We start from the raw sequence: 25,731 nt of genomic DNA, 5'->3' as shown, positions 1-25,731 counted from the left end.
ATGCAGGAATCATAGGCTATATTGTTTGTTCAAATGATTATGCAGAAATCATAGACTATATTAAATGATCATACAGAAATTGTCCAGGCTACATTGTTCGTTCAAACGATCATATAGAAATCTTAGTCCAGGCTATATTGTTTGTTCAATGATCATGTAGGAATCATAGGCCAAGGTACATTTTTCGAATGATCATGCAGGAATCATAGGCCAGGGTACATTGTTCGAATGATCATGCAGGAATCATACATTGTTTGTTTAAATGATCATGCAGGAATCATACATTGTTTGTTTAAATGATCATGCAGGAGTCATACATTGTTTGTTTAAATGATCATGCAGGAGTCATACATTGTTTGTTTAAATGATCATGCACGTGCCATACTATAGGCCTACATCTTATTATTCTTCAGACTAAAAAAAAACCCCACTCTGTGGTCGGATAATATTTTCGTTAAAGCCTCGAGGCTACATAAATAAGTTTATTCGCTTATTCTTTGTACTGCAATGGCGTTGAAAGTTTTTCATGACGTATAAATAGAAGTGTACTTGTCCAATGTTCTCTAAATCCACATAGCGGCCGTGCTCTGATATCTTCATCGAGAAGTTTTGTTGTTTCAACTATTAACTTTATCTAAATTTCATTTACTCCTAAAAGAAAAATGCGAAAAAAAACCCCTTTCTTTCCATTGATGGTGTCGTTTTATTTGCTCGCACTGAAGTCAAAAACTTTCGCGTGAGAGATAAACTGTAATTTAATTTGGCTCTAAGTGTTTATTTTGCGGGGGAGTTGTATGTTTACACATGAAGGTTTTGTTACTGATAATCTTTGGGTTTAATCGACGCAATTACGTTCATTCAGAAATGTTTTCTCATGCTGTGCGCATGCTGTAAAGTTGCACGCGCGTTAAAATTTCTGTTCCATAAATACGTGGATTGAGTCGGCATCGTAGAGTCTGACAGAGAACTATAGAGACAGGCCGACGTGGCAATTTGTAGTCACTCATTTTGTGTACTGATAGTAAAAAGAAAATGTTCGCTAAGCATTTTGAGAATTCTCAAAACCACACACTTGCTATATTGCCCAGAGGAATCTCTGTGTGTGAACAAGGAACAAAAAAAAAGTTTAAAGACCATTCCTCCTTGATACAACTGACTAACGTTTGTAAGAGTGATTATGTTGCTGTTAATAGCTAATGAATGATACATTGTTTACAATTTGGAAACAGCTTTTAAATCTTCCAATACATGAATCAATAAAAAAAAACAAAAAACAAATAAGTCAATTAATTACTGGTAATTTATCATTTTGTTTGATGCCAACAAGGAAAATTAATCCTTCAGTATTCACACACACACACACACATATATAGATATAGATATATTGCTAAATATGTAGGGTTTCGTCCTTTTATATAATTTTACACATTATTTCACCCACACTTATTCTCGAATCAAGTTGAAACTTTAAAAAATTATTTGTTGTACCTAGAAAACGTGAATTAATTTTAAAAATCAACCAATTAGTAAATTAATTATTGGTAATTAATTATTTTGTTTGATCTCAAATAAGTTGACTTAGGGGGAAAAAAAAGAAAATATTATTTAAAAATACAGGAAGTCTTTTTTTTTTTTGGTGCTATTTCTATTTATGCTTTATATGTAGAAAGCGGCCTTTTGTGGAAATACCGAAAGTAAAATATAAAAGGTTTAATAGAGAATTTGCATTTTTTCGGAGTTCTTGTGAATCTGTCAAAACCGTGTCTTACTGAGCACCTAAGAAGGAAAAGGAACGTGTGCACGAATTTTCATGGGAATCCGTTCATTATATGTATAAAGAGAGAGAGAAAAATGTAAGATATAGATATTGCGAAATATATATATATATAGCTTACATACTTCATAATAATGAAGAAAACTGTCACTAGACTCAACAGGTCACTTAGTATGTTGGATTGGTTCTAGAGATGAGCATTTCACACATCATGCCTTCCAAATATCTCTCGAGTTACTTACCTTATTTCATACTCTCTGATAGCAGAGCCCCAAATGTTGGCAAGGAGATAATTTCATAGACGTCTCATTATCACAGCAGCCAAGACATACTCTCAAATCTTGACATTTAAGGAGAATTTTTTTTAATGGAAGAACAGCTCATAAGGTTGGCTTACGTTTTATATGTCATGAAATTGAGGTCAGATTCTTTTCGAATGACATTGACATCATTTTATGAACCATAAACCAAAACATTGCCATTATTTCAAGGACTGGTCTTTTTTTTTTTCTTCAAAATTTATCGCTGCTTTTTTCCAGTTAAATTCAACAAAGAAACCGTTATCAGTTTAGAGGCTATTATTTTGATGACGTAATTTCTCAGTAATGCGTAATACTAACTGAATGTTATCTTTATATTTACTAAAGGTGCAGAACCAAGTTGTAAGAGGTTTGAGGATTCCAAGTGTTAACACAGAAACTAAATGAACCATTGTGTTCTTTATTAATGACGAATCTGTGCTAATTAATACATACTCACTAATTAGTACAGCTTGCTTGACCGCCAAAAGGGGAACCATCTAGTGGTCAAGTGGTTGAGGTGAAGGGAGGGACGACTGACCAACGTCCTCAGAGTTCTGCCTGACGTACAGTGTGTAAGCACACCATTGTCTTTTTTGGTTCGAACTCATCGCTTTATTTGAATGGACATCAAGATTTTGTGTTAACAACCAAGTGACACTCAATGGTTTGTTTTGGATTCAGTAAGATGATCAGTCCAGCATTGTATGGAATGACCATTATGTTTCTGGCTATCTTCTTGTTTTCCTGTTTGTTGCAGTCATCTCCCCTGGCCACACCAGGTAAGTGTACAATTTAAGAATTTCATAAACGCAAGTGAGATCAATCTCCGCAATGGCGGACTCTGTAAAGAAGACAATTAGATATTTGTAATTATGTTGCTGAAATAATAATAGTGGGGATACTTTGGATGTTATGTCTAGTGCTGTATGTAGACTCAAAAACCCTAAGCCATTTAATATTTGAGGCCCGTTATAAGCCCAGATATATGTCAGTGGTAAATATTTCTTTGGGGCCCTAAGTTATGGCTAGTGTTGCCTATAGACAGATCCTGCCCTGGAAATGTCTAATAAATATTATTTGTATGGAGATAAAAACAAAGAAATTTTTGTCTATTGATTTGAGATTTTCTTTTAGATTTCTTAATTTAAAAATCCAATTCCACTGACCAGAATCTCATCTCGGTTCTTTCCCTTAGTTACATTCCTTTATCCTACAGCTGAGTTTCATTCTTTATCATCTATCTAACTATCTGCTACTGGGCTGTAATCTATTTTCTGGGTTTCAAAATGACCAGAGTTCTGCTGAACAAAACAAACAGCTTAGATTTCTCAAGTCTGCTAAGTAGTCCTAAACATCGAATCTTATATCAGTAAATTGTGAAATTAACAAACCCCAAAAGTGGGATTTTGGCCAAAATTTAAAAATATATTTTGGGTGTGACACAATCTTTCCTTTTTCGCGAGAATCTGGCACTGGAATAGAAATGAGTGAGATTGTAGCAGCTTCTATTTCACAATCCAATCAGGCAACAAAACAAACGGCTAACAATCTTTAAAGCGCCAAGGAAAAACAAATTGGCAATAAAGTGTATCACGTGGACATTTGGCTGTGTGTGTGAGAATGAGCTACGCAATAAGTTTCTTGTACACACATTTAATTGACACCTTCTTCTGCACTCCTTTTTTATAGACACACAGACTGACTCCCGCAGTTCAGAAATGACTTGGATAAGTTGTTGATATAAAAAGATGACAATATTATTTTCAATTCAAAGTTTTACAAAATCATTGTCTGGTTCGAACAAATCACTCAGACTTGAATGATACTAGCACTTTGCGCTTATGACAATTTAAACAAAATGACTTATTGCATTTCAATTTACCAGCATTTGAACATTATATCATTACAAAGAAGATGTAAGACACCGATCACAAAAAGTAAATAGATACAAGAGCCCTTTGTATTCCTGTGGCAATGAAATCGTTGAACAAAATGTAACTTACTGTTGTAAATATTACATGTAGTGTCAAAGAGAAACTGGGGTATATTAACTCACTCTGTTTGTCTGTCTCTCTGATCAAAAGTTTGTACACGTTATTTCTCCGACAGCCAATCTCGAATCAAGCTGAAATTTTGCACAATTATTTCTTTTAACCGACAACACAAAAATCAATTTAAAAAATAACCAATTAGTTAATTAACTATTGGTAATAATTTTTTTTTGTTTGGTATCTCGATCAAGGGAAAGAAATTTTACTTGACTGAAGCTGAATTAGTCCCCTTATAAATTGTCGTTTGAGGCTTAGTAAACATAATCATGAAATACAAACAATAATCTAGTCTAGATCTATTACACATTTAATTACATGACTGATCCAAACTAATTGATACACTAATGTAAGCTTTGTTTTTTAGCGTCTCCCCGAAATAGTTGTGTGTGGCCTGTCTGTCCGTCTGTCCCGTTTAGATCTCGTAAACTAGAAAAGATAGTGAGAATCCGACATCACACTATTTTAGACCATTTTAAGTTCTGATGCAACGGCTACTTTTTTCTTTTCTTGAATTATAAAAATATTACGCAAAATGCATGGGCCCCCACAGAGGTCAAGCCCCCCGGGCCCCCAAATGATGGCAAATTCCTAGCTACGCCCCTACATGTACTTGTCAACAATTAAATAATGTATACATTAGATTGATTACCATGTAATTATTAAGTATTATCATGATAAATATCTGCATTCTTTCCCCACTGCAATATACCTCCATTGTCCTATCGAGTTGAGACCAAGAAAACCAGACCTATATAAATAAGATATAAATACAACTTACTAGTTAGATTCAATCTGACAAACTTTTTTGATGCAATTAATAATAATGGTGGTGATAATAATAATAATAGTAAAAACAATAATAATACTTATAATGTTTTGCTTTTATTCACAAGTTTCAGTTATTGAAAGCTACCGAAAGCTTGTTCTACATAGGCTAACACGTTGTTTCCTAGTTACTTCTGTTCCGTTTTTTTTTCTTTGTTGATGACTTACGACCTAGTTACTTGACAGTTATCTCGTGACCTAATTCACGGAACTGCCGCCAGATGCCTAATACTTCAGCTTTAATGAGTTCTTACAAATTTAACTTATGTTGGAAACGCCCCCTAGCGTAGCTGGCGACTCTCTTCATTAGAGTGAGCGAAGTATTTTAGATGCCATCGTATTTCTGAAGGCCTATTAGTAACAACATATTGCTGACTAACAGTACTAAAGCCCTAGTCTACCGGACCTGTGTGCTGAGCACCTTGCTATACTGAAGTGAAACATGGCAGGAAAAAAAGCTGAATGTCTTCCACCTCCGATGCCTAAGGCAAATCTTTAAAATAAGGTGGCGAGATAAGATAACCATTGAGGAAGTGCTCCGAAGAGCTGGGTGCCAGGACATCCACTCTGTTATCAGCAGCAGACGCATTGGCTTGCTTGGCCACGTTCGTAGAATGCCAGTAGGTCGACTTCCACAGGACATTCTGTATGGCGATCTAATAGAAGGCAGGAGAGCCGCTGGTCGCCCACTTTTACGTTATACGGTTGTATGTAAACGCGACATGAAGCTCTTCAAAATCGACACTAGCAGCTGGGAAGAGGTGGCACTGGATAGATCCACATGGAGAGAGAGCATAAAGGAAGGGTCAAGGATTGCAGATGTCATGCACAACAGAAGCAGAAAGAAGGGTGAAAATGCAACGGCTCCTGGTGATTACATATGCCCAACCTGCGATCGCAGCTGTGTATCAAGGACTGGCCTCTTTAGTCACACAAGAAATTGCAAAGGGAAAAGATCGTCTCTCGAGACGTAAAATGACACAGAGATTAGTAACCACAGCATGTGGTAAGCAAATCAATGCCGAAAAAAACGCACCAATACCGAACAAGGATTGAACTGGACATCATTGTGGAGACGAAAAAGTGTCCAAAGTTTTAAATACCTCGGAACTCTCGTTTAAGACGAAGGAACCAAACCGGAACTACTTGCTAAATTCGCAGTCCACAGCAACACTCGCGAAGTTCAAAACAATAGTAAATAAAGGCATAGCCCTCGGCATTAAACTCAGACTCGTGTACTCCTTGGTCATGGCGACATTCTTATATGTTTGCGAAATCTTTGCGAATAATTGCACAGCTAGAGATCCAAGTCATGCAATAGAAAAGCTATTGAAGAATTCCAGGTATCATCTACAAATCCGCACCACTATTGAGGAAATTAGAAACAGAATCACAATGATAATTGAGCCCCTCACGAACTGTATGGCCAGGTCCTCAGAGCTCGCAAAGACCTCCTGCAGGGAACAGTATCAGGGAAAAAAATGAAGAAGTAGACAGAGAAAGCGCTGAAAAGAAAATATCAAAGAACGGACGGCCATTGTTTACCAGGGTGATTGACGTGTGCCTTGTGGTCTTCTAGGTTCTATGGTTAACCATGGTGATAGACTTGTGTCTTGTGGTCTTCTAGGTTCTATGGTTAACCATGGTGATAGACTTGTGTCTTGTGGTCTTCTAGGTTCTATGGTTTACCAGGGTGATAGACTTGTGCCTTGTGGTCCCATGGAGAACGGTTACAAAAGTCGATGCACTGTTTAGGCCTACTCCGCGGTTCGTTTAGCAATTTATGCGTGTCTGTTGTAAATGCGATTTTAGAACCGCATAGTTTGTCATTCTCTGAGATAAATTATAAATACATTTGAGAGAATTCAAAGATTTATAAAGTGTTAGACAAATCAATACCCGTAGTTGGTATGCTATGTACCTGTTTTGAAATCATTGGATTATATCTTTCTATGATGGCATTGTACGAGCTATTGTCTTTCATAAGAAGGAATTTTTCTAATGTCTTTCTTGTTTTCATTGATTTATTTCTTGATCGCTTCTTTAGTTATCAAACGTGTATAGACAGTACTATAGCAAAGGCGAAAAAGAAATATTTCTCAAAGAAGGCACTTGATACAGATACATGCAAAGGTTTTTTTTTCTAATTTAAACTATTGAATATTTATTAAGATTATGATGTCAGGCCATAGATTTAGCCTATACATTTATGCCAAAGATGCATGGATTTTTTCTTCTTTAGTGCAATACAAGGATGCATTCTTTGATTTCTTCATGAGTGCACTAAAAGTGTCTTTGTAGATAATGGGTGTGAGTAAATACGGAAAACACTTTTGTGGGCGGAGCTGCAGATCAAACCTCAGAACTGTATTGTGTCACTTTTCATCGAGAGCAGGCTGCACTGTGTGTGTGTTGAGTGTGTATGAGAGAGAGAGAGTGGATGTGTAACAACATCAGCTACTTAGGCCTACTGCCCGCCCCAACTCTAGCACTGGAACGGAAACGGCCATCTCCAGTTAATTATTGTGTTTGGTCAAGTTCGGGGTCATGCTGTGACTTCAACTACGTCTGTACATCAATGTAATAGTGCTACTGACTCTTAAGTCTTCTTATTAAGAAGCAGCACCTGGCCTAACTGCTCATTAGATAGTCTGTAAGTAGGTCGCACAAGACTCCAACAGCAGGACACACAATTTGAAACAAAAACGTGGAGTGTTAGTAGATTGATTGACTATACATCATTGTACGATATAGACAACACAAAAATGTGGAGATGTTAGTAGATTGATTGACTATACATCATTGTACGATATAGACAACACAAAAATGTGGAGATGTTAGTAGATTGATTGACTACACATCATTGTACGATATAGACAACACAAAAACGTGGAGATGTTAGTAGATTGATTGACTATACATCATTGTACGATATAGACAACACAAAAATGTGGAGATGTTAGTAGATTGATTGACTACACATCATTGTACGATATAGACAACACAAAAATGTGGAGATGTTAGTAGATTGATCGACTACACATCATTGTACGATATAGACAACACAAAAATGTGGAGATGTTAGTAGATTGATTGACTACACATCATTGTACGATATAGACAACACAAAAATGTGGAGATGTTAGTAGATTGATCGACTACACATCATTGTACGATATAGACAACACAAAAATGTGGAGATGTTAGTAGATTGATTGACTACACATCATTGTACGATATAGACAACACAAAAATGTGGAGATGTTAGTAGATTGATTGACTACACATCATTGTACGATATAGACAACACAAAAATGTGGAGATGTTAGTAGATTGATTGACTACACATCATTGTACGATATAGACAACACAAAAATGTGGAGATGTTAGTAGATTGATTGACTACACATCATTGTACGATATAGATAACACAAAAATGTGGAGATGTTAGTAGATTGATTGACTACACATCATTGTACGATAAAGACAACACAAAAATGTTTAATCATTACAGATAAAATGGAGGGGGGGGGGGATTGTCAAGGGTAATTAAATTTAATTTAGAATTCAACATTTGTTTAAAAGTTTTCCTTTAATTTCCTTTATCTGAATATTATCATTTATATATATTGGGAAGCATTAGTTCCACAAGGTATTTCAATCTTAGAGGTCTTTCACTTTTAGAGGTCTTTCAACTTTAGAGGTCTTTCACTTTTATAGGTCTTTCAATTTTAGAGGTCTTTCACTTTTAGAGGTCTTTCATCCGATTCATAAAAAAAATAACTCAATTGTCAAAATTGTCTCTATTTTCTAAATTTTACGAACTAAAAACTTGTTTTCATATGCTTAGAAATTTCCTTTAAGTTAATCGGTGTTTAAAATAGATCTATACTGTCCACTAGACTAGACAAAATACGACCACCAGACTGCGCTACAAATAGCCATAAAAATGACAAAATACGACCACCAGACTGCGCTACAAATAGCCATAAAAATGACAAAATACGACCACCAGACTGCGCTACAAATAGCCATAAAAATGACAAAATACGACCACCAGACTGCGCTACAAATAGCCATAAAAATGACAAAATACGACCTCCAGACTGCGCTACAAATAGCCATAAAAATGACAAAATACGACCACCAGACTGCGCTACAAATAGCCATAAAAATGACAAAATACGACCACCAGACTGCGCTACAAATAGCCATAAAAATGACAAAATACGACCTCCAGACTGCGCTACAAATAGCCATAAAAATGACAAAATACGACCACCAGACTGCGCTACAAATAACCATAAAAATGACAAAATACGACCTCCAGGCTGCGCTACAAATAGCCATAAAAATGACAAAATACGACCACCAGACTGCGCTACAAATAGCCATAAAAATGACAAAATACGACCACCAGACTGCGTTACAAATAGCCATAAAAATGACAAAATACGACCACCAGACTGCGCTACAAATAGCCATAAAAATGACAAAATACGACCACCAGACTGCGCTACAAATAGCCATAAAACTGACAAAATAGGACCACCAGACTGCACTACAAATAACCATAAATATGACAAAATACGACCACCAGACTGCGTTACAAATAGCCATAAAAATGACAAAATACGACCACCAGACTGCGCTACAAATAGCCATAAAAATGACAAAATAGGACCACCAGACTGCACTACAAATAGCCATAAAAATGACAAAATAGGACCACCAGACTGCGCTACAAATAGCCATAAAAATGACAAAATACGACCACCAGACTGCGCTACAAATAGCCATAAAAATGACAAAATACGACCTCCAGACTGCGCTACAAATAGCCATAAAAATGACAAAATACGACCACCAGACTGCGCTACAAATAACCATAAAAATGACAAAATACGACCTCCAGGCTGCGCTACAAATAGCCATAAAAATGACAAAATACGACCACCAGACTGCGCTACAAATAGCCATAAAAATGACAAAATACGACCACCAGACTGCGTTACAAATAGCCATAAAAATGACAAAATACGACCACCAGACTGCGCTACAAATAGCCATAAAAATGACAAAATACGACCACCAGACTGCGCTACAAATAGCCATAAAACTGACAAAATAGGACCACCAGACTGCGCTACAAATAACCATAAAAATGACAAAATACGACCTCCAGGCTGCGCTACAAATAGCCATAAAAATGACAAAATACGACCTCCAGACTGCGCTACAAATAGCCATAAAAATGACAAAATACGACCACCAGACTGCGCTACAAATAGCCATAAAAATGACAAAATACGACCACCAGACTGCGCTACAAATAGCCATAAAAATGACAAAATACGACCACCAGACTGCGCTACAAATAGCCATAAAAATGACAAAATACGACCACCAGACTGCGCTACAAATAGCCATAAAAATGACAAAATACGACCTCCAGACTGCACTACAAATAGCCATAAAAATGACAAAATAGGACCACCAGACTGCGCTACAAATAGCCATAAAAAGGACAAAATACGACCTCCAGACTGCACTACAAATAGCCAAACAGCTGACACAATACGTCCGCCAGACAGCATGTACTTATCCACTATCCAGTACATCAGGGCTGTGAGTTTAATTGTGCACGTATCACAATTTGATAACTGCCACCACTGTCATAGATTATATTTTCACCACTGACGTAAACAGGAAATTTAAAACATAACACTAACGATTCCTTTTACACATGGGAACTAGACAAAAGAAACGTATAAATAACGGGTCTGGCCTAGTCATGTAGTCTAGACTCATTACTTTAGAAATCAACCTTTATTTTCGCACATTAAAACATGAGATACTACGGAAAGATGAAATTCAAATAACAATAACTAAAATCATAACAATAATAATCATGACCTACACTAAAATATTGTAATTGTTTTTGACAGATTAACAGTTGAAATGATTTCTAGATGGAAATTTAGAGACTCTAAATTCAAAGCTAATTAAAAACTAAGTTTGGTGTGCTTAAGAATTTTACCGTTTGAGAACCTGTCGACACGTTAAAAATGCATAAAGATAATTTTAAAAAAAATTGAAATAAAATCTTTTTTTTTTTTATTGTGGCAACACATTCCTGGGTTTTAACTGACAAAACCACAAGATTTTTTTACTCACCTTTTACTCGCAGACGTATGTAAAACTAAACTTAATAGTTTCTGAGTGAGCGATTTAGTTTTACGATGCCTTATACACAAAACTTTGGAAATGTATCGATTTGATGTCTTAGGTTTATCACCTATCCCATAGAAGAGTCAGAAGAAGAGTAAAATAAAATAGACAAATGTACAGGAGCTGTCTGGAACTATGTTTTAACATGAAGTAACCTATTATATAATTAGTCACACAATATCTATCTATCTATCTATCTATCTATCTATCTATCTATCTATCTATCTAATCTCATCTCTCTCTCTCTCTCTCTCTCTCTCTATATATATATATATATATATATATATATACGCATGTATTTATCAGAAATATGACTTGAGTGCTTTTTTACAAGTCAACTCACTAAAAAAGTCAAATGTGAAACTTTCTTGATTTATGACTATCAAAGGCGTGGGTGTGAGAGGGGAGCCAAGTACTCAAAACGAAACCTGTCTCCCTAGGAACTGATAAAGGCTAAGAGAGGAGATCACTCTACAAGTTGTGGACTAATGAGGGGAGCTCACTGCGTATGATGATGCCATAAAAAATAATATAGGAAATGTCGTCCAAATGTGAAGGCAGATAAAGGAAGAAGATAATCTTGGCCACCAGATAGCATTAGAACACACATTCTGACCGATTCTCACGTGGTCTAATAAACTCGCTGGACTACTTTGTGTTTGAAAGACTCATTTAGGCTGACTTGCCTGTATGAAATACTTACGTGTCAGATTTGAAATCCCAGCGACCTTTTGTTGACGCTTTTGAAAGGGTCAAGGTTTTCCCTATGAAAAACTAAACTATTTGCAGCAGGAATAAAATACGTATGTTTTATTTTTGAACTACATTAACTATAAGTTGAATGGGATATTCTAGTCATTTGGGCAATAGGCTCGATCTGTCAGTTTTATACTTAACTACTACATTAAGAAGTTCGCGAAAACGTGTTTTGTTTAAACGTAAGATCTGTTGAATTGTCTTTAAAAATCGTAGAATAAATATTTACATATGTGAGTGTCAAGGTCGTCAAGAATAATTTTTAAATCATTGGTCTAATGATCTAATCCAGTGATGCCCAAAGTACGGCCCGCGGGCCAGAACCGGCCCGCGACGTGGTTCTATCCGGCCCGCCGAAAAGTCGGCACAAAAAATAGAAAATCCTCCTTCCTTCAAAAAAGTTGAAAATGTATCTTTATCTTCGTTAGGGCCCTCACTTTACTCTGATGGATTGGTACCATGACGTTTAACGAGTGTGCGTTTATGAGTTTATGGAATGGAACTCTGAATGTAGAGTCTACCAGAAAAAGTGAATGGATCTTTTTGAGGAACATAAGTCAACATAATTGTTTTGTATAGAAAGTCTGACTGTTTCAGAAACAACAACATATACAGCGGCAATATAAAACAAATATGAAGGCCCTCTTGGTTTGAGGGTCGATGGGAATATTTACCAAAAAGAGACAAGAAAATAAGTTGGTGATAAAGTTAACTAAAATGTTGCTCACATTTTAAGTAGAGAAATGAAGGTATTTTTAGATGCGTAAAAAATGCCCCAATAAATATCCCAATAAATTAATGTAAGTACTAGATCCAATAGTTTTAAATCGTTTCAGGTGAATTTTGGTTTCATTTTTGTTTTTTTTTACCTTTTTGTTGATGTGGCCCGCGAAACGCGTGTCGAAAGTTAAAATGGCCCGCAGGTCGAAATAGGATGAGCATCACTGATCTAATCCTAATGGGTATGTTTTTGACTTGGAGCAAAGTATTGAAAAAAGTTGTTCTTCAGATAGTGGGTTAGAGTTGATTCCCCTGTCCCACACAGCCACCCTTGTTCAACAAAGGTTTTCCCCTATATCTTGAACGTGATCGTAGCATCCGACAAGTTCCCCTAGAGAGGATGTGATCGTAGCATCCGACAAGTTCCCCTAGAGAGGATGTGATCGTAGCATCCGACAAGTTCCCCTAGAGAGGATGTGATCGTAGCATCCGACAAGTTCCCCTAGAGAGGATGTGATCGTAGCATCCGACAAGTCCCCCTAGAGAGGAGGATGTGATCGTAGCATCCGACAAGTTCCCCTAGAGAGGATGTGATCGTAGCATCCGACAAGTTCCCCTAGAGAAGATGTGATCGTAGCATCCGACAAGTTCCCCTAGAGAGGAGGATGTGATCGTAGCATCCGACAAGTTCCCCTAGAGAGGATGTGATCGTAGCATCCGACAAGTCCCCCTAGAGAGGATGTGATCGTAGCATCCGACAAGTTCCCCTAGAGAGGATGTGATCGTAGCATCCGACAAGTTCCCCTAGAGAGGATGTGATCGTAGCATCCGACAAGTTCCCCTAGAGAGGATGTGATCGTAGCATCCGACAAGTTCCCCTAGAGAGGATGTGATCGTAGCATCCGACAAGTTCCCCTAGAGAGGATGTGATCGTAGCATCCGACAAGTTCCCCTAGAGAGGATGTGATCGTAGCATCCGACAAGTTCCCCTAGAGAGGATGTGATCGTAGCATCCGACAAGTTCCCCAAGAGAGGATGTGATCGTAGCATCCTATAAGTTCCCCCTAGAGAGGATGTGATCGTAGCATCCGACAAGTTCCCCTAGAGAATATGTGATCGTAGCATCCGACAAGTTCCCCTAGAGAGGATGTGATCGTAGCATCCGACAAGTTCCCCTAGAGAGGATGTGATCGTAGCATCCGACAAGTCCCCCTAGAGAGGATGTGATCGTAGCATCCGACAAGTTCCCCTAGAGAGGATGTGATCGTAGCATCCGACAAGTTCCCCTAGAGAGGATGTGATCGAGAGGAAAACCCAAGTTAAATTTTTTATAATCCAAGGAAATCATTTTGTTTTGAATGTTGGCGGGAAATTGTAGGTTATTCATGCACAAGATTCAGTCCTTTTTCAAACATATAGGAGAACGTATGTCTATAAACATCATTAAAAAACACATTATCCTTGAGGTAAACGTGACTTTACATCCTACAGTAATGTCTTTTGTTACTCTAAAGATGCCAGCTTACTTTCTGCAAAATAAACATAAAATTTAGGGACTCCCCCCCCCTTTTTTTTTTCTTTGTTGTTCCAGTATTTTATTTAAATTTTGTTTTTCTTTTTGTGTATACAAGAAATATCTTATATAATACAGACGTTACTTCAAAAAAGAAGATGAGTATATCCTACGCGTTATGCATTTAGTCTTGCATATTAACCAATGACATAAATTCTGCCAAGTCACTGGCTTTCCTGGCTAGCTCAGGCAACCCATTCCATGCTCTAATAGCACTAGGGAAGAAGGAACATTTGTACAAATTTGTCCTAGCATATGGAACAAGGAATGTGCCTTTATCTTTGTGTCTTTCTGAGTAGGCCTACACATTTTTTCTTAAGCTTGTTTCAATGTGTGTGTTATTACATAATTATCTTGGTCTTGATGGTCCACTACTTAATGCTGATTCTCTTAGAGACACAGAAGTTAGCTGCTGAAAGAGAGATGTCTTGTTTGATGTTAAAATTAGCTGTTGAAAGAGAGATGTCTTGTTTGATGTTAAAGTTAGCTGTTGAAAGAGAGATGTCTTGTTTGATGTTAAAGTTAGCTGTTGAAAGAGAGATGTCTTGTTTGATGTTAAAGTTAGCTGTTGAAAGAAAGATGTCTTGTTTGATGTTAAAGTTAGCTGTTGAAAGAGAGATGTCTTGTTTAATGTTACTTTCTACTCCATTAGTAATACAATTTTAAAAAAGCTTATCTTCTGATGTCACTCATGTCTAGAGCTTCCTCTTGTAACTCAATACATACATGTCCGTAGTAGAAATCTAGTCTTTGATTCCAATAAATAAAAAAAAACACTTCAAGTTTTAAAAGTATATGTATTTTTACAAAAGCTTATATCAACTCTGACTGTCTGGTAAAAAGTTTGTACACATTATTTCTCCCACACCCAATCTCGGATAAAGCTCTATTTTGCACAATTATTTCTTTTACCTGACAACACAAGAATCAATTTTAAAAAATTAAATAATTAGTTAATTAACTATTGAGAATTAATTATTTTGTTTGGTTTCACCAACAAGGGAAAGAAACTGTACTTGACTGAAGTGGTGGTAAAATCTGAATTAGTCCCCTTTAGAGGTCACCCAGATACCCCGCTCTACCTCTTTCCAACTGGTCCAGACAAGTGATAGGATCATAGCGTATTAAGAAAACTAAAAGAATGAAATTGCCCTAAACAAAAACAATTGGTAAAAATATTTCTAATCGTTCAGAATATTGTTGTTATTTTTTTTGTGAGGTGGCGGAGGCTTAATAATTATAAAAGTATAAAACAAATCTACTTGAAGTGTTTGAAGTATTAAGGGATATGAATGATATTAAATAATAAATATATACATAAAATCTTTTTATACAGTGCTCGCGAGTGATACTATGTAAAATGTGCTGGACACACAAACACTTGGACTTCCCATCATAGTCAACTCGTGCTTAACAATCATCTCACTGGTCGTCTCTAAATCCATTGACGAGAGCTTCTGAACTTGTTTGGTAGCTAGAAGTGTCTGGTAAGGGAGACAACGTGTTTGGTAGCAAGAAGTATCTGGTAAGGGAGACAACGTGTTTGGTAGCAAGAAGTATCTGGTAAGGGAGACAACGTGTTTGGTAGCTAGAAGTATCTGGTAAGGGAGACAACGTGTTTGGTAGCTAGAAGTATCTGGCTAGAAGTATCTGGTAAGGGAGACAACGTGTTTGGTAGCTAGAAGTATTTGGTAAGGGAGACAACGTGTTTGGTAGCTAGAAGTATCTGGTAAGGAAGACAACGTGTTTGGTAGCTAGAAGTATCTGGTAAGGATGACAACGTGTTTGGTAGCTAGAAGTATCTGGTAAGGGAGACAACGTGTTTGGTAGCTAGAAGTATCTGGTAAGGGAGACAACGTGTTTGGTAGCTAGAAGTATCTGGTAAGGGAGACAACGTGTTTGGTAGCTAGAAGTATCTGGTAAGGGAGACAACGTGTTTGGTAGCTAGAAGTATCTGGTAAGGGAGACAACGTGTTTGGTAGCTACAAGTATTTGGTAAGGGAGACAATGTGTTTGGTAGCTAGAAGTGTCTGGTAAGGGAGACAATGTGTTTGGTAGCTAGAAGTATCTGGTAAGGGAGACAACGTGTTTGGTAGCTAGAAGTATCTGGTAAGGGAGACAACGTGTTTGGTAGCTAGAAGTATCTGGTAATGGAGACAACGTGTTTGGTAGCTAGAAGTGTCTGGTAAGGGAGACAATGTGTTTGGTAGCTAGAAGTGTCTAGTAAGGGAGACAACGTTTGTGTGTCCTGGAGAGAAGGATTGGTTGGATTGGACGGAAACGGAAGTAGATCAACATCTAAATGGTGGCCACATTGTTTGTTTGTTTGTTTCTGGTAAATCTTTTTTTTTTGAAAAATCACAAAACAAGGAGTAATTAGACAAGGGAGATAATTTTGACAGCTAACGTGTGAGTGTTTTAGAACGAACTAAGAGATATGTGCAGTTGAGAGAGAGAGAGGACAGAGACAGGGTAGGGTGGAATGAAGGAAGAGCTTTAAATTAAATGTGTGTGAAAGATGAAAAGATGGCCGCCACACGTAGGCCTACCCACCCACTCACACACACATTTTGAGTCATTAAACTGTATCCCGGCGTAACATAGATCTAGATCAGGACAGCCATGGAACAAGAGAGGGGCTACGTGCAACAAAGAGACATTTGATTTCATTTTATACAAGCATTCCCATCAACGCATTCATGCCCCTGGCCAACATGTACGCACACACCAAGAGACATACTTGTACACAATATGATCTGATATTTCTGAATACAATAGGATTGATGATACATTGTCATTGGTTTTGTTGCTTTATAATTTTATATTAACAACTAGCCGGATATTACCCGCACATCACTGATCTAGCACCATGTTCCCTTACATAGCTCATATAAAATACTGTGAAAATGGGCTAACCCGATTTGTTAAACAGTTTCGTTTCTAGGTGACAATTTACTTTTTTTTTTATTTTTAGGGCCTTCTTTTCTTGTCAGTGACAGATATTTATGGAGACAGCTTGCCGCCCAATGCGCCGAACGGCGCGGGAGGACCTTAGTAAGTCTAAGTCTTTTTGTGGGAGAGACATTTAACATACACTACGGTTTCCGCCGTGATCAAAGGAACATTCATCCCAAATATTATCAATGATATCTAGTGATTTTAGCTTCAACGTAGTGTGTAAAACACAAGTGAAATTAGACCATGGACAAGTTGAACAAATTACAACTCATTCTAAAAAATTATCTTTCTGTCACTGGTATCTCTGTCACTCGCCTCTCGCTTGTCTTGCTTGTTGACCTCAACTTGGACAGACTTCCAGATCCTTCATGTAAATATTGTTCGCTTTTTTTTTTTAAAGGGAGGTAATAAAATACTCAACGTTTGAAGAGATTGGCAAGAGGAAGCACTCACGTGATGCGATCTGGAGGGAAGCAAAACTCACAAAGGTTAACCGGGTCAGATTGCCGATATGAAGAGACTTAATGACATAGTGTTCGTTCAGTATCTGTGACATAGTGTTCGTTCAGTATCTGTGACAGCAGAACGAAAGATGAAAACAAAAGTGCGCGTGTACTGAAATAAAGGGGCAGCTCGAAATGACTGGAATGGGAATGCATTTGTTGTGACGATTGTCTATATTATATTAATAACTGCATTTGATGTACAATGTTTGTGTCCAAGAATTGTTTACACTAAAATAGTTTCTCTAGTCGTGAATATAGTCCAGGACTAGTATCGGCATTGAGCAGGAACTATTTTCATTCACGTTTTCAACTCCAAAAGATTTAGTAAATCCGACGTTTCACAGACTCATAATTGATTCAAATCAACGGATAGACTCAGTACAATAAAGAGAAATCCAATTTTCATACAAAAAAAAACTTTATTTTGTGTGAGTCCTATTTCTCAGAAGTAATATAAGAACTCATTTCAAGCATTTCTAATACCAGACTTGAATTCTATCACTACTATTCACACGATCACTGTTCACAAAACCATCCCTTCATTACCTCTTTGGTGCTTTAGTTCTAAATGTAATTGGTTTATAAATAATAATTTTATATAGTAACTTTTGGGAAGGAAGGATGTATTTGTCTCAACGGCAGCATCTCATCTATATCTCAATGACAGCATCTCATTTCTGTCTATCTCAACGGCAGCATCTCATCTCTATCTCAATGACAGCATCTCATGTCTGTCTATCTCAATGGCAGCATCTCATTTCTGTCTATCTCAATGGCAGCATCTCATTTCTGTCTATCTCAATGGCAGCATCTCATTTCTGTCTATCTCAATGGCAGCATCACATTTCTGATAATATAATTGAAATAATTTTCATTAAACTATATCACCCATTCTGATCATGTTTTCAGACTCTTGTCAATCTAATCTAATTGTCTTGCCTGGTCTTCCTCTAAATACAGTAACTTCTAACAGCAATTCAGGTCACTTTTTAGAGATAACATAGTCAAATGACTATATGAAACCTTTATTTTCAACTGAGTGAGTAATGAAACTAAAATATACTGACTTCTTGATACATAGACCACGTGACAAGAGACTGTGAGAACATTTTGTCTGTTCTAGGCACATTCAGGATTGGACATTTGTTGTTGGTCCCGTTATTTGTAGAACGACCAAGTCTCATACTCTTGGACATAAAAAGTAGGACATTGTTTGAATCAAAGCAGACCTGAGAGCAGACCTACAGTTGTGCTCATGATGTATACATTTCTTGCCAGTGTCTTGCGCTCATGGAGAAAAAACAACAACATGTCCATGCACCTATAGAGAGTCTTGTCTGTAATATCATTACAAACACTTAGAGTGAGACCGAGGAATGCTATCTTAAGCTTATCACACAATTATCATAAAAAGCGACCTCTGGGGTAAGCTTGCGGTCCATGTAAATGTGTGTGTCTGGGTGGGTGTAGTGCAGGAAATCACAACTCATAAAAATACTTTCACAGCATGGGTTTAAAAGGTCAAGCATTTTACTATTTGACACTTGCATCAACTATATTTTTTCCTACCCTTTTCCGCATTTTTTCCCTTTTCAAATCACCACATCTCTACCACATCTCTAGGACACCTCTATCACTCCAGACGAAAAATAAGTTGTTGTCCTCGTTAATTCTGGATGGTGGATGTGTCTGCCATCACGTAGACCATCCTCGACAGTCTCTTCTATCACCGCTGCCATCTTTCTACTCAATTATTCCTTTTACCACAGTGAAATCAAGGTCACGTGATTGCCCTCCATCTTGTTTTTTTTTACTATTGTTTACCATAGCAACAGGAAACAACAATTTTACTCGCTAGATGTCGGAGTATCAGCTTATAATATAATGTGTTTATTCATGACTTTTCCCCCCTAAAAAAATGATGCTGGTAGATAAAGATCGTAAAAAAAAAGCATCTGAGACATTGTGACCTAGTTAAAACACAGGCCTAGAGTTCAACAAAGAAAGATTGTGAAGAAATTTTATGAATGAAAACTCCAGAGAACAGTTTGACATTATTCCTTTTTGATATAAAATACAGCATGACTCACGACTACAAGCATTTGAAAAAAAAAACCATCATATAAATACTTTAGAAAAAAAATCTTATGCTAAAAGTAATTGTATCAATTAGTATGGATCAGTCATGTAATTAAATTTGTAATAGATATAGACTAATAACAACAAACCTGTGCAATTAAAATTATTTTACCAATTCTTTTTGTTTAGTGCTATATCATGCTTTTAGATTTCTCAACACGCTAAGATCCGATCACTTAACTGGACAAGTTGGGAAAATGGGAAAGGAGGGGGGGGGAGAAAGAAAGGGATATATAGGTGATTTTTACCGGAATCACTTATTAAAATCAGTTATAAAAAAGGGAACGACCTGAATTCGAACTCTTGGCTTACGCCTCCTTAAGCCGACATGCTAACCCCTCTACTATAGAGGTGATTGTGAAAGTAGAAGATTGTATAGTTATCTATTGTTTGTTTCAAACTTACTTTAAAGCGGCGATCTATAAAAGGGACTAATTCAGTTTATACCACCACTTCAATCAAGTACAATGTCTTTCCCTTTTCGAGATACCAAACGAAATTTGTCAGGTAAAAGAAATAATTGTGCAAAATTTCAAATCGATCCGAGATTGGGTGTCGGAGAAATAACGTGTACAAACTTTTGACCAGACAAACAGACAGACAGAGTGAGTTGATCTAAAATAACGTGTACAAACTTTTGACCAGACAGACAGACAGACAGAGTGAGTTGATCTAAAATAATGTGTACAAACTTTTGACCAGACAGACAGACAGACAGACAGAGTGAGTTGATCTAAAATATAAGCTTTGTTATCTATAATATCAGGTGACCGAGCCTCGCTCGGATGAATAATTTGTCAAGAAAGGATATATACCCGAAGTCATTTTGAGAATATTTTTGTACCAGGTGGCCGAACCTCGCTCTGTTAAATAATTTCGGAAGGTTATATACCCGAAGTCATTTTGGGAATATTCTTGTAATTACGAAAATGAGCGATCGGATAAAGACTACTAATCTGAAGAGTTGTTTTAGTGTTCTGTTAGTTCTAATTGTAGGCCTAATTGTACATGTCGATTAAATTTAAAGTCTTTTAAGTCCTCCTACAGTCTAGACAAACTACAGCTCACGTCCGTCTTATAGTTTTACAATCCATCTTTTGGGTAAAACTATTGTAGGCTTACTATTATTGGCTTGGAAGAAAGTCTTTGCAGTGTAACTTCTCTACGTTATAGGGTAAAACATGCACTTAGTGACAAAGTAAAATGGCGCATTTTTTCTTATTAGACTTAAATCATGGCATTAGTTTTCTAAAGAAACGTTTCCGTGGGGCACCTCTGTTACGCCAAACAATATGCTCGTTACCCATACGGGATACGTGCCCTGCCCAGCCTGACTGTCGGACTATAGGAAGTTCATACCGGCTTTTGCCATCCATCCATCCTAGTGGTGCTATGGCCTGCTTTTACACATCCATCCATTCAGATCTCTCCTGGCCCTAACTCCAAGCTTTTTACCGAGGTTTATAGTTAAATCAAAAGAGGCTGCAGTGTACGCAAACTGGTTGACCGCTAGATGGATATCATGTTTAGTGTGAGCAAGTAAGGCGTAGAGAAGCTGTGTTATGACCATTTCCTTTGTTTTGGTACAGGAGAGGTAGACACTGAAGCATGAACACATGGTAATAATTCACCAGCAAAATAATAATAATAATAAGGCTTGTCTTAGAGTCCGAAAATTAATGAGGATTGCAGCTGTGACCTGCATATCTTGCCACATCCAGGGCAAGCATAACCATTGTCCGCGGTGCTCGATTAAGATTTTCTTTTAGCGTCTGCGTCTGTCCTCGGCAGCAAATTTTCTTTTGGTCTCAAATGTGTATCCGCGGCCTTTGTATAGAGGGAATTCTTTAAGTCCGACAGTTACGCTGTATGGGAGACGAATCTCAGACGAACGCATGCCAAAGGCAGTCTTTTTTGGTGAGCTAAAAAGTGGTCGACGTAACACCGAAACCCTTAAAAGACTAGCTTATGGCGCAAACTTTACTTAGCTGACATAGAAGAGAGCACATGGTTGCATGCGGCCTCAGAACGAGACAGATGGAGGTCACCAGCAAAATAAACAACAATGTAAAATGTATCTACACCGCTCTACACAATTAAAGTGTAAACAACTTATTAAGCACTTAAAACACAATAACTAATCATACATCGGCACATTTAATTTCATTACTTTTCTTTCATAGTTCTATAATAAATCAATCTACAGTAAGATGGTGCGCAAATGTTTAATTAGGTCTATTGATCCTTTAAAACTCGTTCTTGTTTGCAAAGAAATATTTTAGTGTACTACGGTAAGCCTAGTGACGTAAGCAGCATTTTTCCCGTTTACGTCATGGAAAATTTTCATTCATAAAACATTGCGGCCAAAATTAATTTTTCGATAATGAGGCATTTTCAAACCGATATAACGGTCGACCTCGAGTTTTCCCGATGTGGCCAATGAGTTGAGAATTTTTTTCTCACTATTATGCACATACCTTGAAATTTTAAAGAAAATCGTTAGAGCCGTTTTCGAAATAAAATTTATATATATATATATATATATATACATATAAATATATATACATACATACATACAAGAATTGCTCGCTTAAGAGTATCTATATTATAAAGTAGAATGTGAGGGGTATGTATGTATGTATGTATGTTACTTATAGACATCAAAACCGCTTGACCAATCTTGATAAAACTAGGCAGGAATGTTCCTTGGGTACCAACTTAGACCGTAGTGTATGTATTGTAGCCCTAAAACAAACTTAAGACCCTAAAAAAAAAATAAAGTTGTCCGACTCTATTGCATCTATAGTATTTTATGGATCTAGGCCATGTCTACAATGTTGACATGAGAAAAGATAGAAAGGATTTAGACCTAGATCTAATTTTAAGAAATACACTTTGCGCAGATAGTTTTTTACTTTGACACATGAAAAGACAAAAGAAGATCCATTGATTTCATTATATAATAAAATTAACCTTCAATTTTGTGTTTCAAAAGCATTTTTTACATTAATTAGTTCCTTATATCTGTGATTACAGATTTCCTGACGAACATTCTTTCATTAGACAATTCAGTAATGAATCGCGTACTAAATATTAATTCGTTTAATTGTTTACTTTATAATCCCATCCCTAGATCTAAAACTCTAATTCAACTCTAAGATGATAAAACTTCTCTTCGCACAGATAGTTTTATACTTTAACACATAAACATATTAATTAAAGTCCATTCATTTCATATTTTGATCAAATAAACATTCAAATTTGGTTTTCTAAAGCTACATTGATCTACGAAAGCTGCGAAGCCGAGTTAAAGGCCTAGATCTATATTCATTCATGAATCGCGTACTAAAAATTATTTCGTTTTATTGTTACTTTATAATCCCATCCCTAGATCTAAAACTCTAATTCAACACTAAGATGATAAAACTTCTCTTCGCACAGATAGTCTTATACTTTAACACATAAACATATTAATTAAAGTCCATTCATTTCATATTTTGATCATGTAAACATTCAAATTTGGTTTTCTAAAGCTACATACATGTATGAAAGCCACGAAGCCGAGTTGAGATTGGCCTAGATCTATATTCATTCATGAATCGCGTACTAAAAATTATTTCGTTTAATTGTTCACTTTATAATCCCATTTATTTAACAAAGCTATCGCTCTTTTCGTTTTTAATAGATAAGAATGTATCGACCTCGGGTAAACCCATTTTCGCAAAACTAATTTTATTTTCGTAACGAAAGAGAGATTACGTGAAAGGATTATTAGACAAGTTTAACATACATCTAAATCCAATCCACTAGATTATTCAAAAGCATTTTTTACATAAATTAGTTCCTGATATCTGTGAATACAGATTTCCTGGCAAGCATTTCATTAGACATTACCAATGGTTACACATTAACACATCTCTCTACTGAGTCTATTCCTAGGCCTAGGTCTAAAACTCTTATTGAACTCTAAGATGATAAAACTTCTTTTCGTAAAGATAGTTTTGTGCTTTAACACATAAATATACTAATTATTGTCCATTCATTTCATATTTTAATCAAATTAACATTCAAATTTGTTTTTCTAAAGCATTTTAATACATTCGTTCGCTGTTCGCTAAAGCTGCGTAGCCGTGTTGAGATAGGCCATATATTCATTCATGAAAAAAGGTCACGCATGCACAGCACAGAATGAACTCTATAAAAGCCAATGTTTAACTCTAGATTAGTGTAGATTTAGATCTATGTCTACCTCAATATATACTTTATACACATGAACATACAAAATTTAGTCTATTCATCTCAAATTTTAATCAAATATATGTAGGCCTACAAGCAAATGTTTTAATTTGAAAAAAAAAAAAAAAAAAAGATTTAAGCCTATTAGCTATTTTGATTTGATAGCTTCATTCACACTATTTTTATATTGACACATTTGCTTTACTTATTACATTATTATTTCGTTTAATTGTTTACAAAACACTCTCAGTGACTATATCAACAGTAATGCGCAAATAAAGACCCGCGGGTCGCGGGTAACATATGTCTAGTAGGATTATAAAGTAGAATGTGAGGGGTATGTATGTATGTATGTATGTATGGATGTATGTTACTTATAGACATCAAAACCGCTTGACCAATCTTGATAAAACTTGGCAGGAATGTTTCTTGGGTACCAACTTAGACCTTAGTGTATGTATTGTAGCCCTAAAACAAACGTAAGACCCTAAAAAAAAATAATGTTGTCCGACTCTATTACAGCTATAGTATTTTATGGATCTAGGCCATGTCTACAATGTTGACATTAAAAAAGATAGAAAGGATTTAGACCTAGATCTAATTTTAAGAAATACACTTTGCGCAGATAGTTTTTTTACTTTGACACATGAAAATACAAAAGAAGATCCATTGATTTCATTATATAATAAAATTAACCTTCAATTTTGTGTTTCAAAAGCATTTTTTACATAAATTAGTTCCTTATATCTCTGACTACAGATTTCCTGACGAACATTGTTTCATTAGACAATACCGTAATGAATCGCGTACTAAATATTAATTCGTTTAATTGTTTACTTTATAATTACATCCCTAGATCTAAAACTCTAATTCAACTCTAAGATGATAAAAATTCTCTTCGCACAGATAGTTTTATACTTTAACACATAAACATATTAATTAAAGTCCATTCATTTCATATTTTGATCAAATAAACATTCAAATTTGGTTTTCTAAAGCTACATTCACTTACGAAAGCTGCGAAGCCGAGTTGAGATAGGCCTAGATCTATATTCATTCATGAATCGCGTACAAAATATAATTTCGTTTAATTGTTCACTTTATAATCCCATTCATTTAACAAAGCTATCGCTCTTTTCGTTTTTAATAGATAAGAATGTATCGACTTCGGGTAAACCCATTTTCGCAAACCTAATTTTATTTTCGTAGCGAAAGAGAAATAACGTGAAAGGATCATTAGCTAAGTTTAACATACATATAAATCCAATCCACTAGATTATTCAAAAGCATTTTTTACATAAATTAGTTCCTGATATCTACAGATTTCCTGGCGAACATTCTTTCATTAGACATTACCAAATGGTTACACATTAACACATCTCTCTTCTGAGGTCTGAGTCTATTCCTAGGCCTAGGTCTAAAACTCTTACTGAACTCTAAGATGATAAAACTTCTTTTCGCAAAGATAGTTTTATGCTTTAACACATAAACATACTAATTATTGTCCATTCATTTGATATTTTAATCAAATTAACATTCAAATTTGTTTTTCTAAAGCATTTTTAATACATTCGTTCGCTGTTCGCTAAAGCTGCGTAGCCGTGTTGAGATAGGCCTATATTCATTCATGAAAAAAGGTTCACGCATGCGCAGCACAGAA

The 25,731-nt window shown here is 36.2% G+C and overlaps 1 protein-coding gene across 4 annotated transcripts in view; it reads left to right on the top strand.

Annotated features, from left to right (window-relative positions):
- The window catches only part of LOC106077614 (angiopoietin-1 receptor-like), an 83,749-nt gene that overhangs the window by 3,180 nt on the left and 54,838 nt on the right, over positions 1-25,731 (top strand). For all 4 annotated transcript variants that reach the window (XM_056029774.1, XM_056029773.1, XM_056029771.1 and 1 more), the window contains exon 2: positions 2,422-2,855. In XM_056029774.1, the coding sequence (XP_055885749.1) occupies positions 2,738-2,855 (118 nt within the window). In that variant the 5' untranslated portion in view covers positions 2,422-2,737. The remainder of the gene's footprint in view (positions 1-2,421; positions 2,856-25,731) is intronic.

This window comes from Biomphalaria glabrata, chromosome 5 (genome assembly GCF_947242115.1).
Source record: "Biomphalaria glabrata chromosome 5, xgBioGlab47.1, whole genome shotgun sequence".
Lineage (NCBI taxonomy): Eukaryota > Metazoa > Mollusca > Gastropoda > Planorbidae > Biomphalaria > Biomphalaria glabrata.
This window is presented reverse-complemented; position numbering and strand designations above follow the sequence as displayed.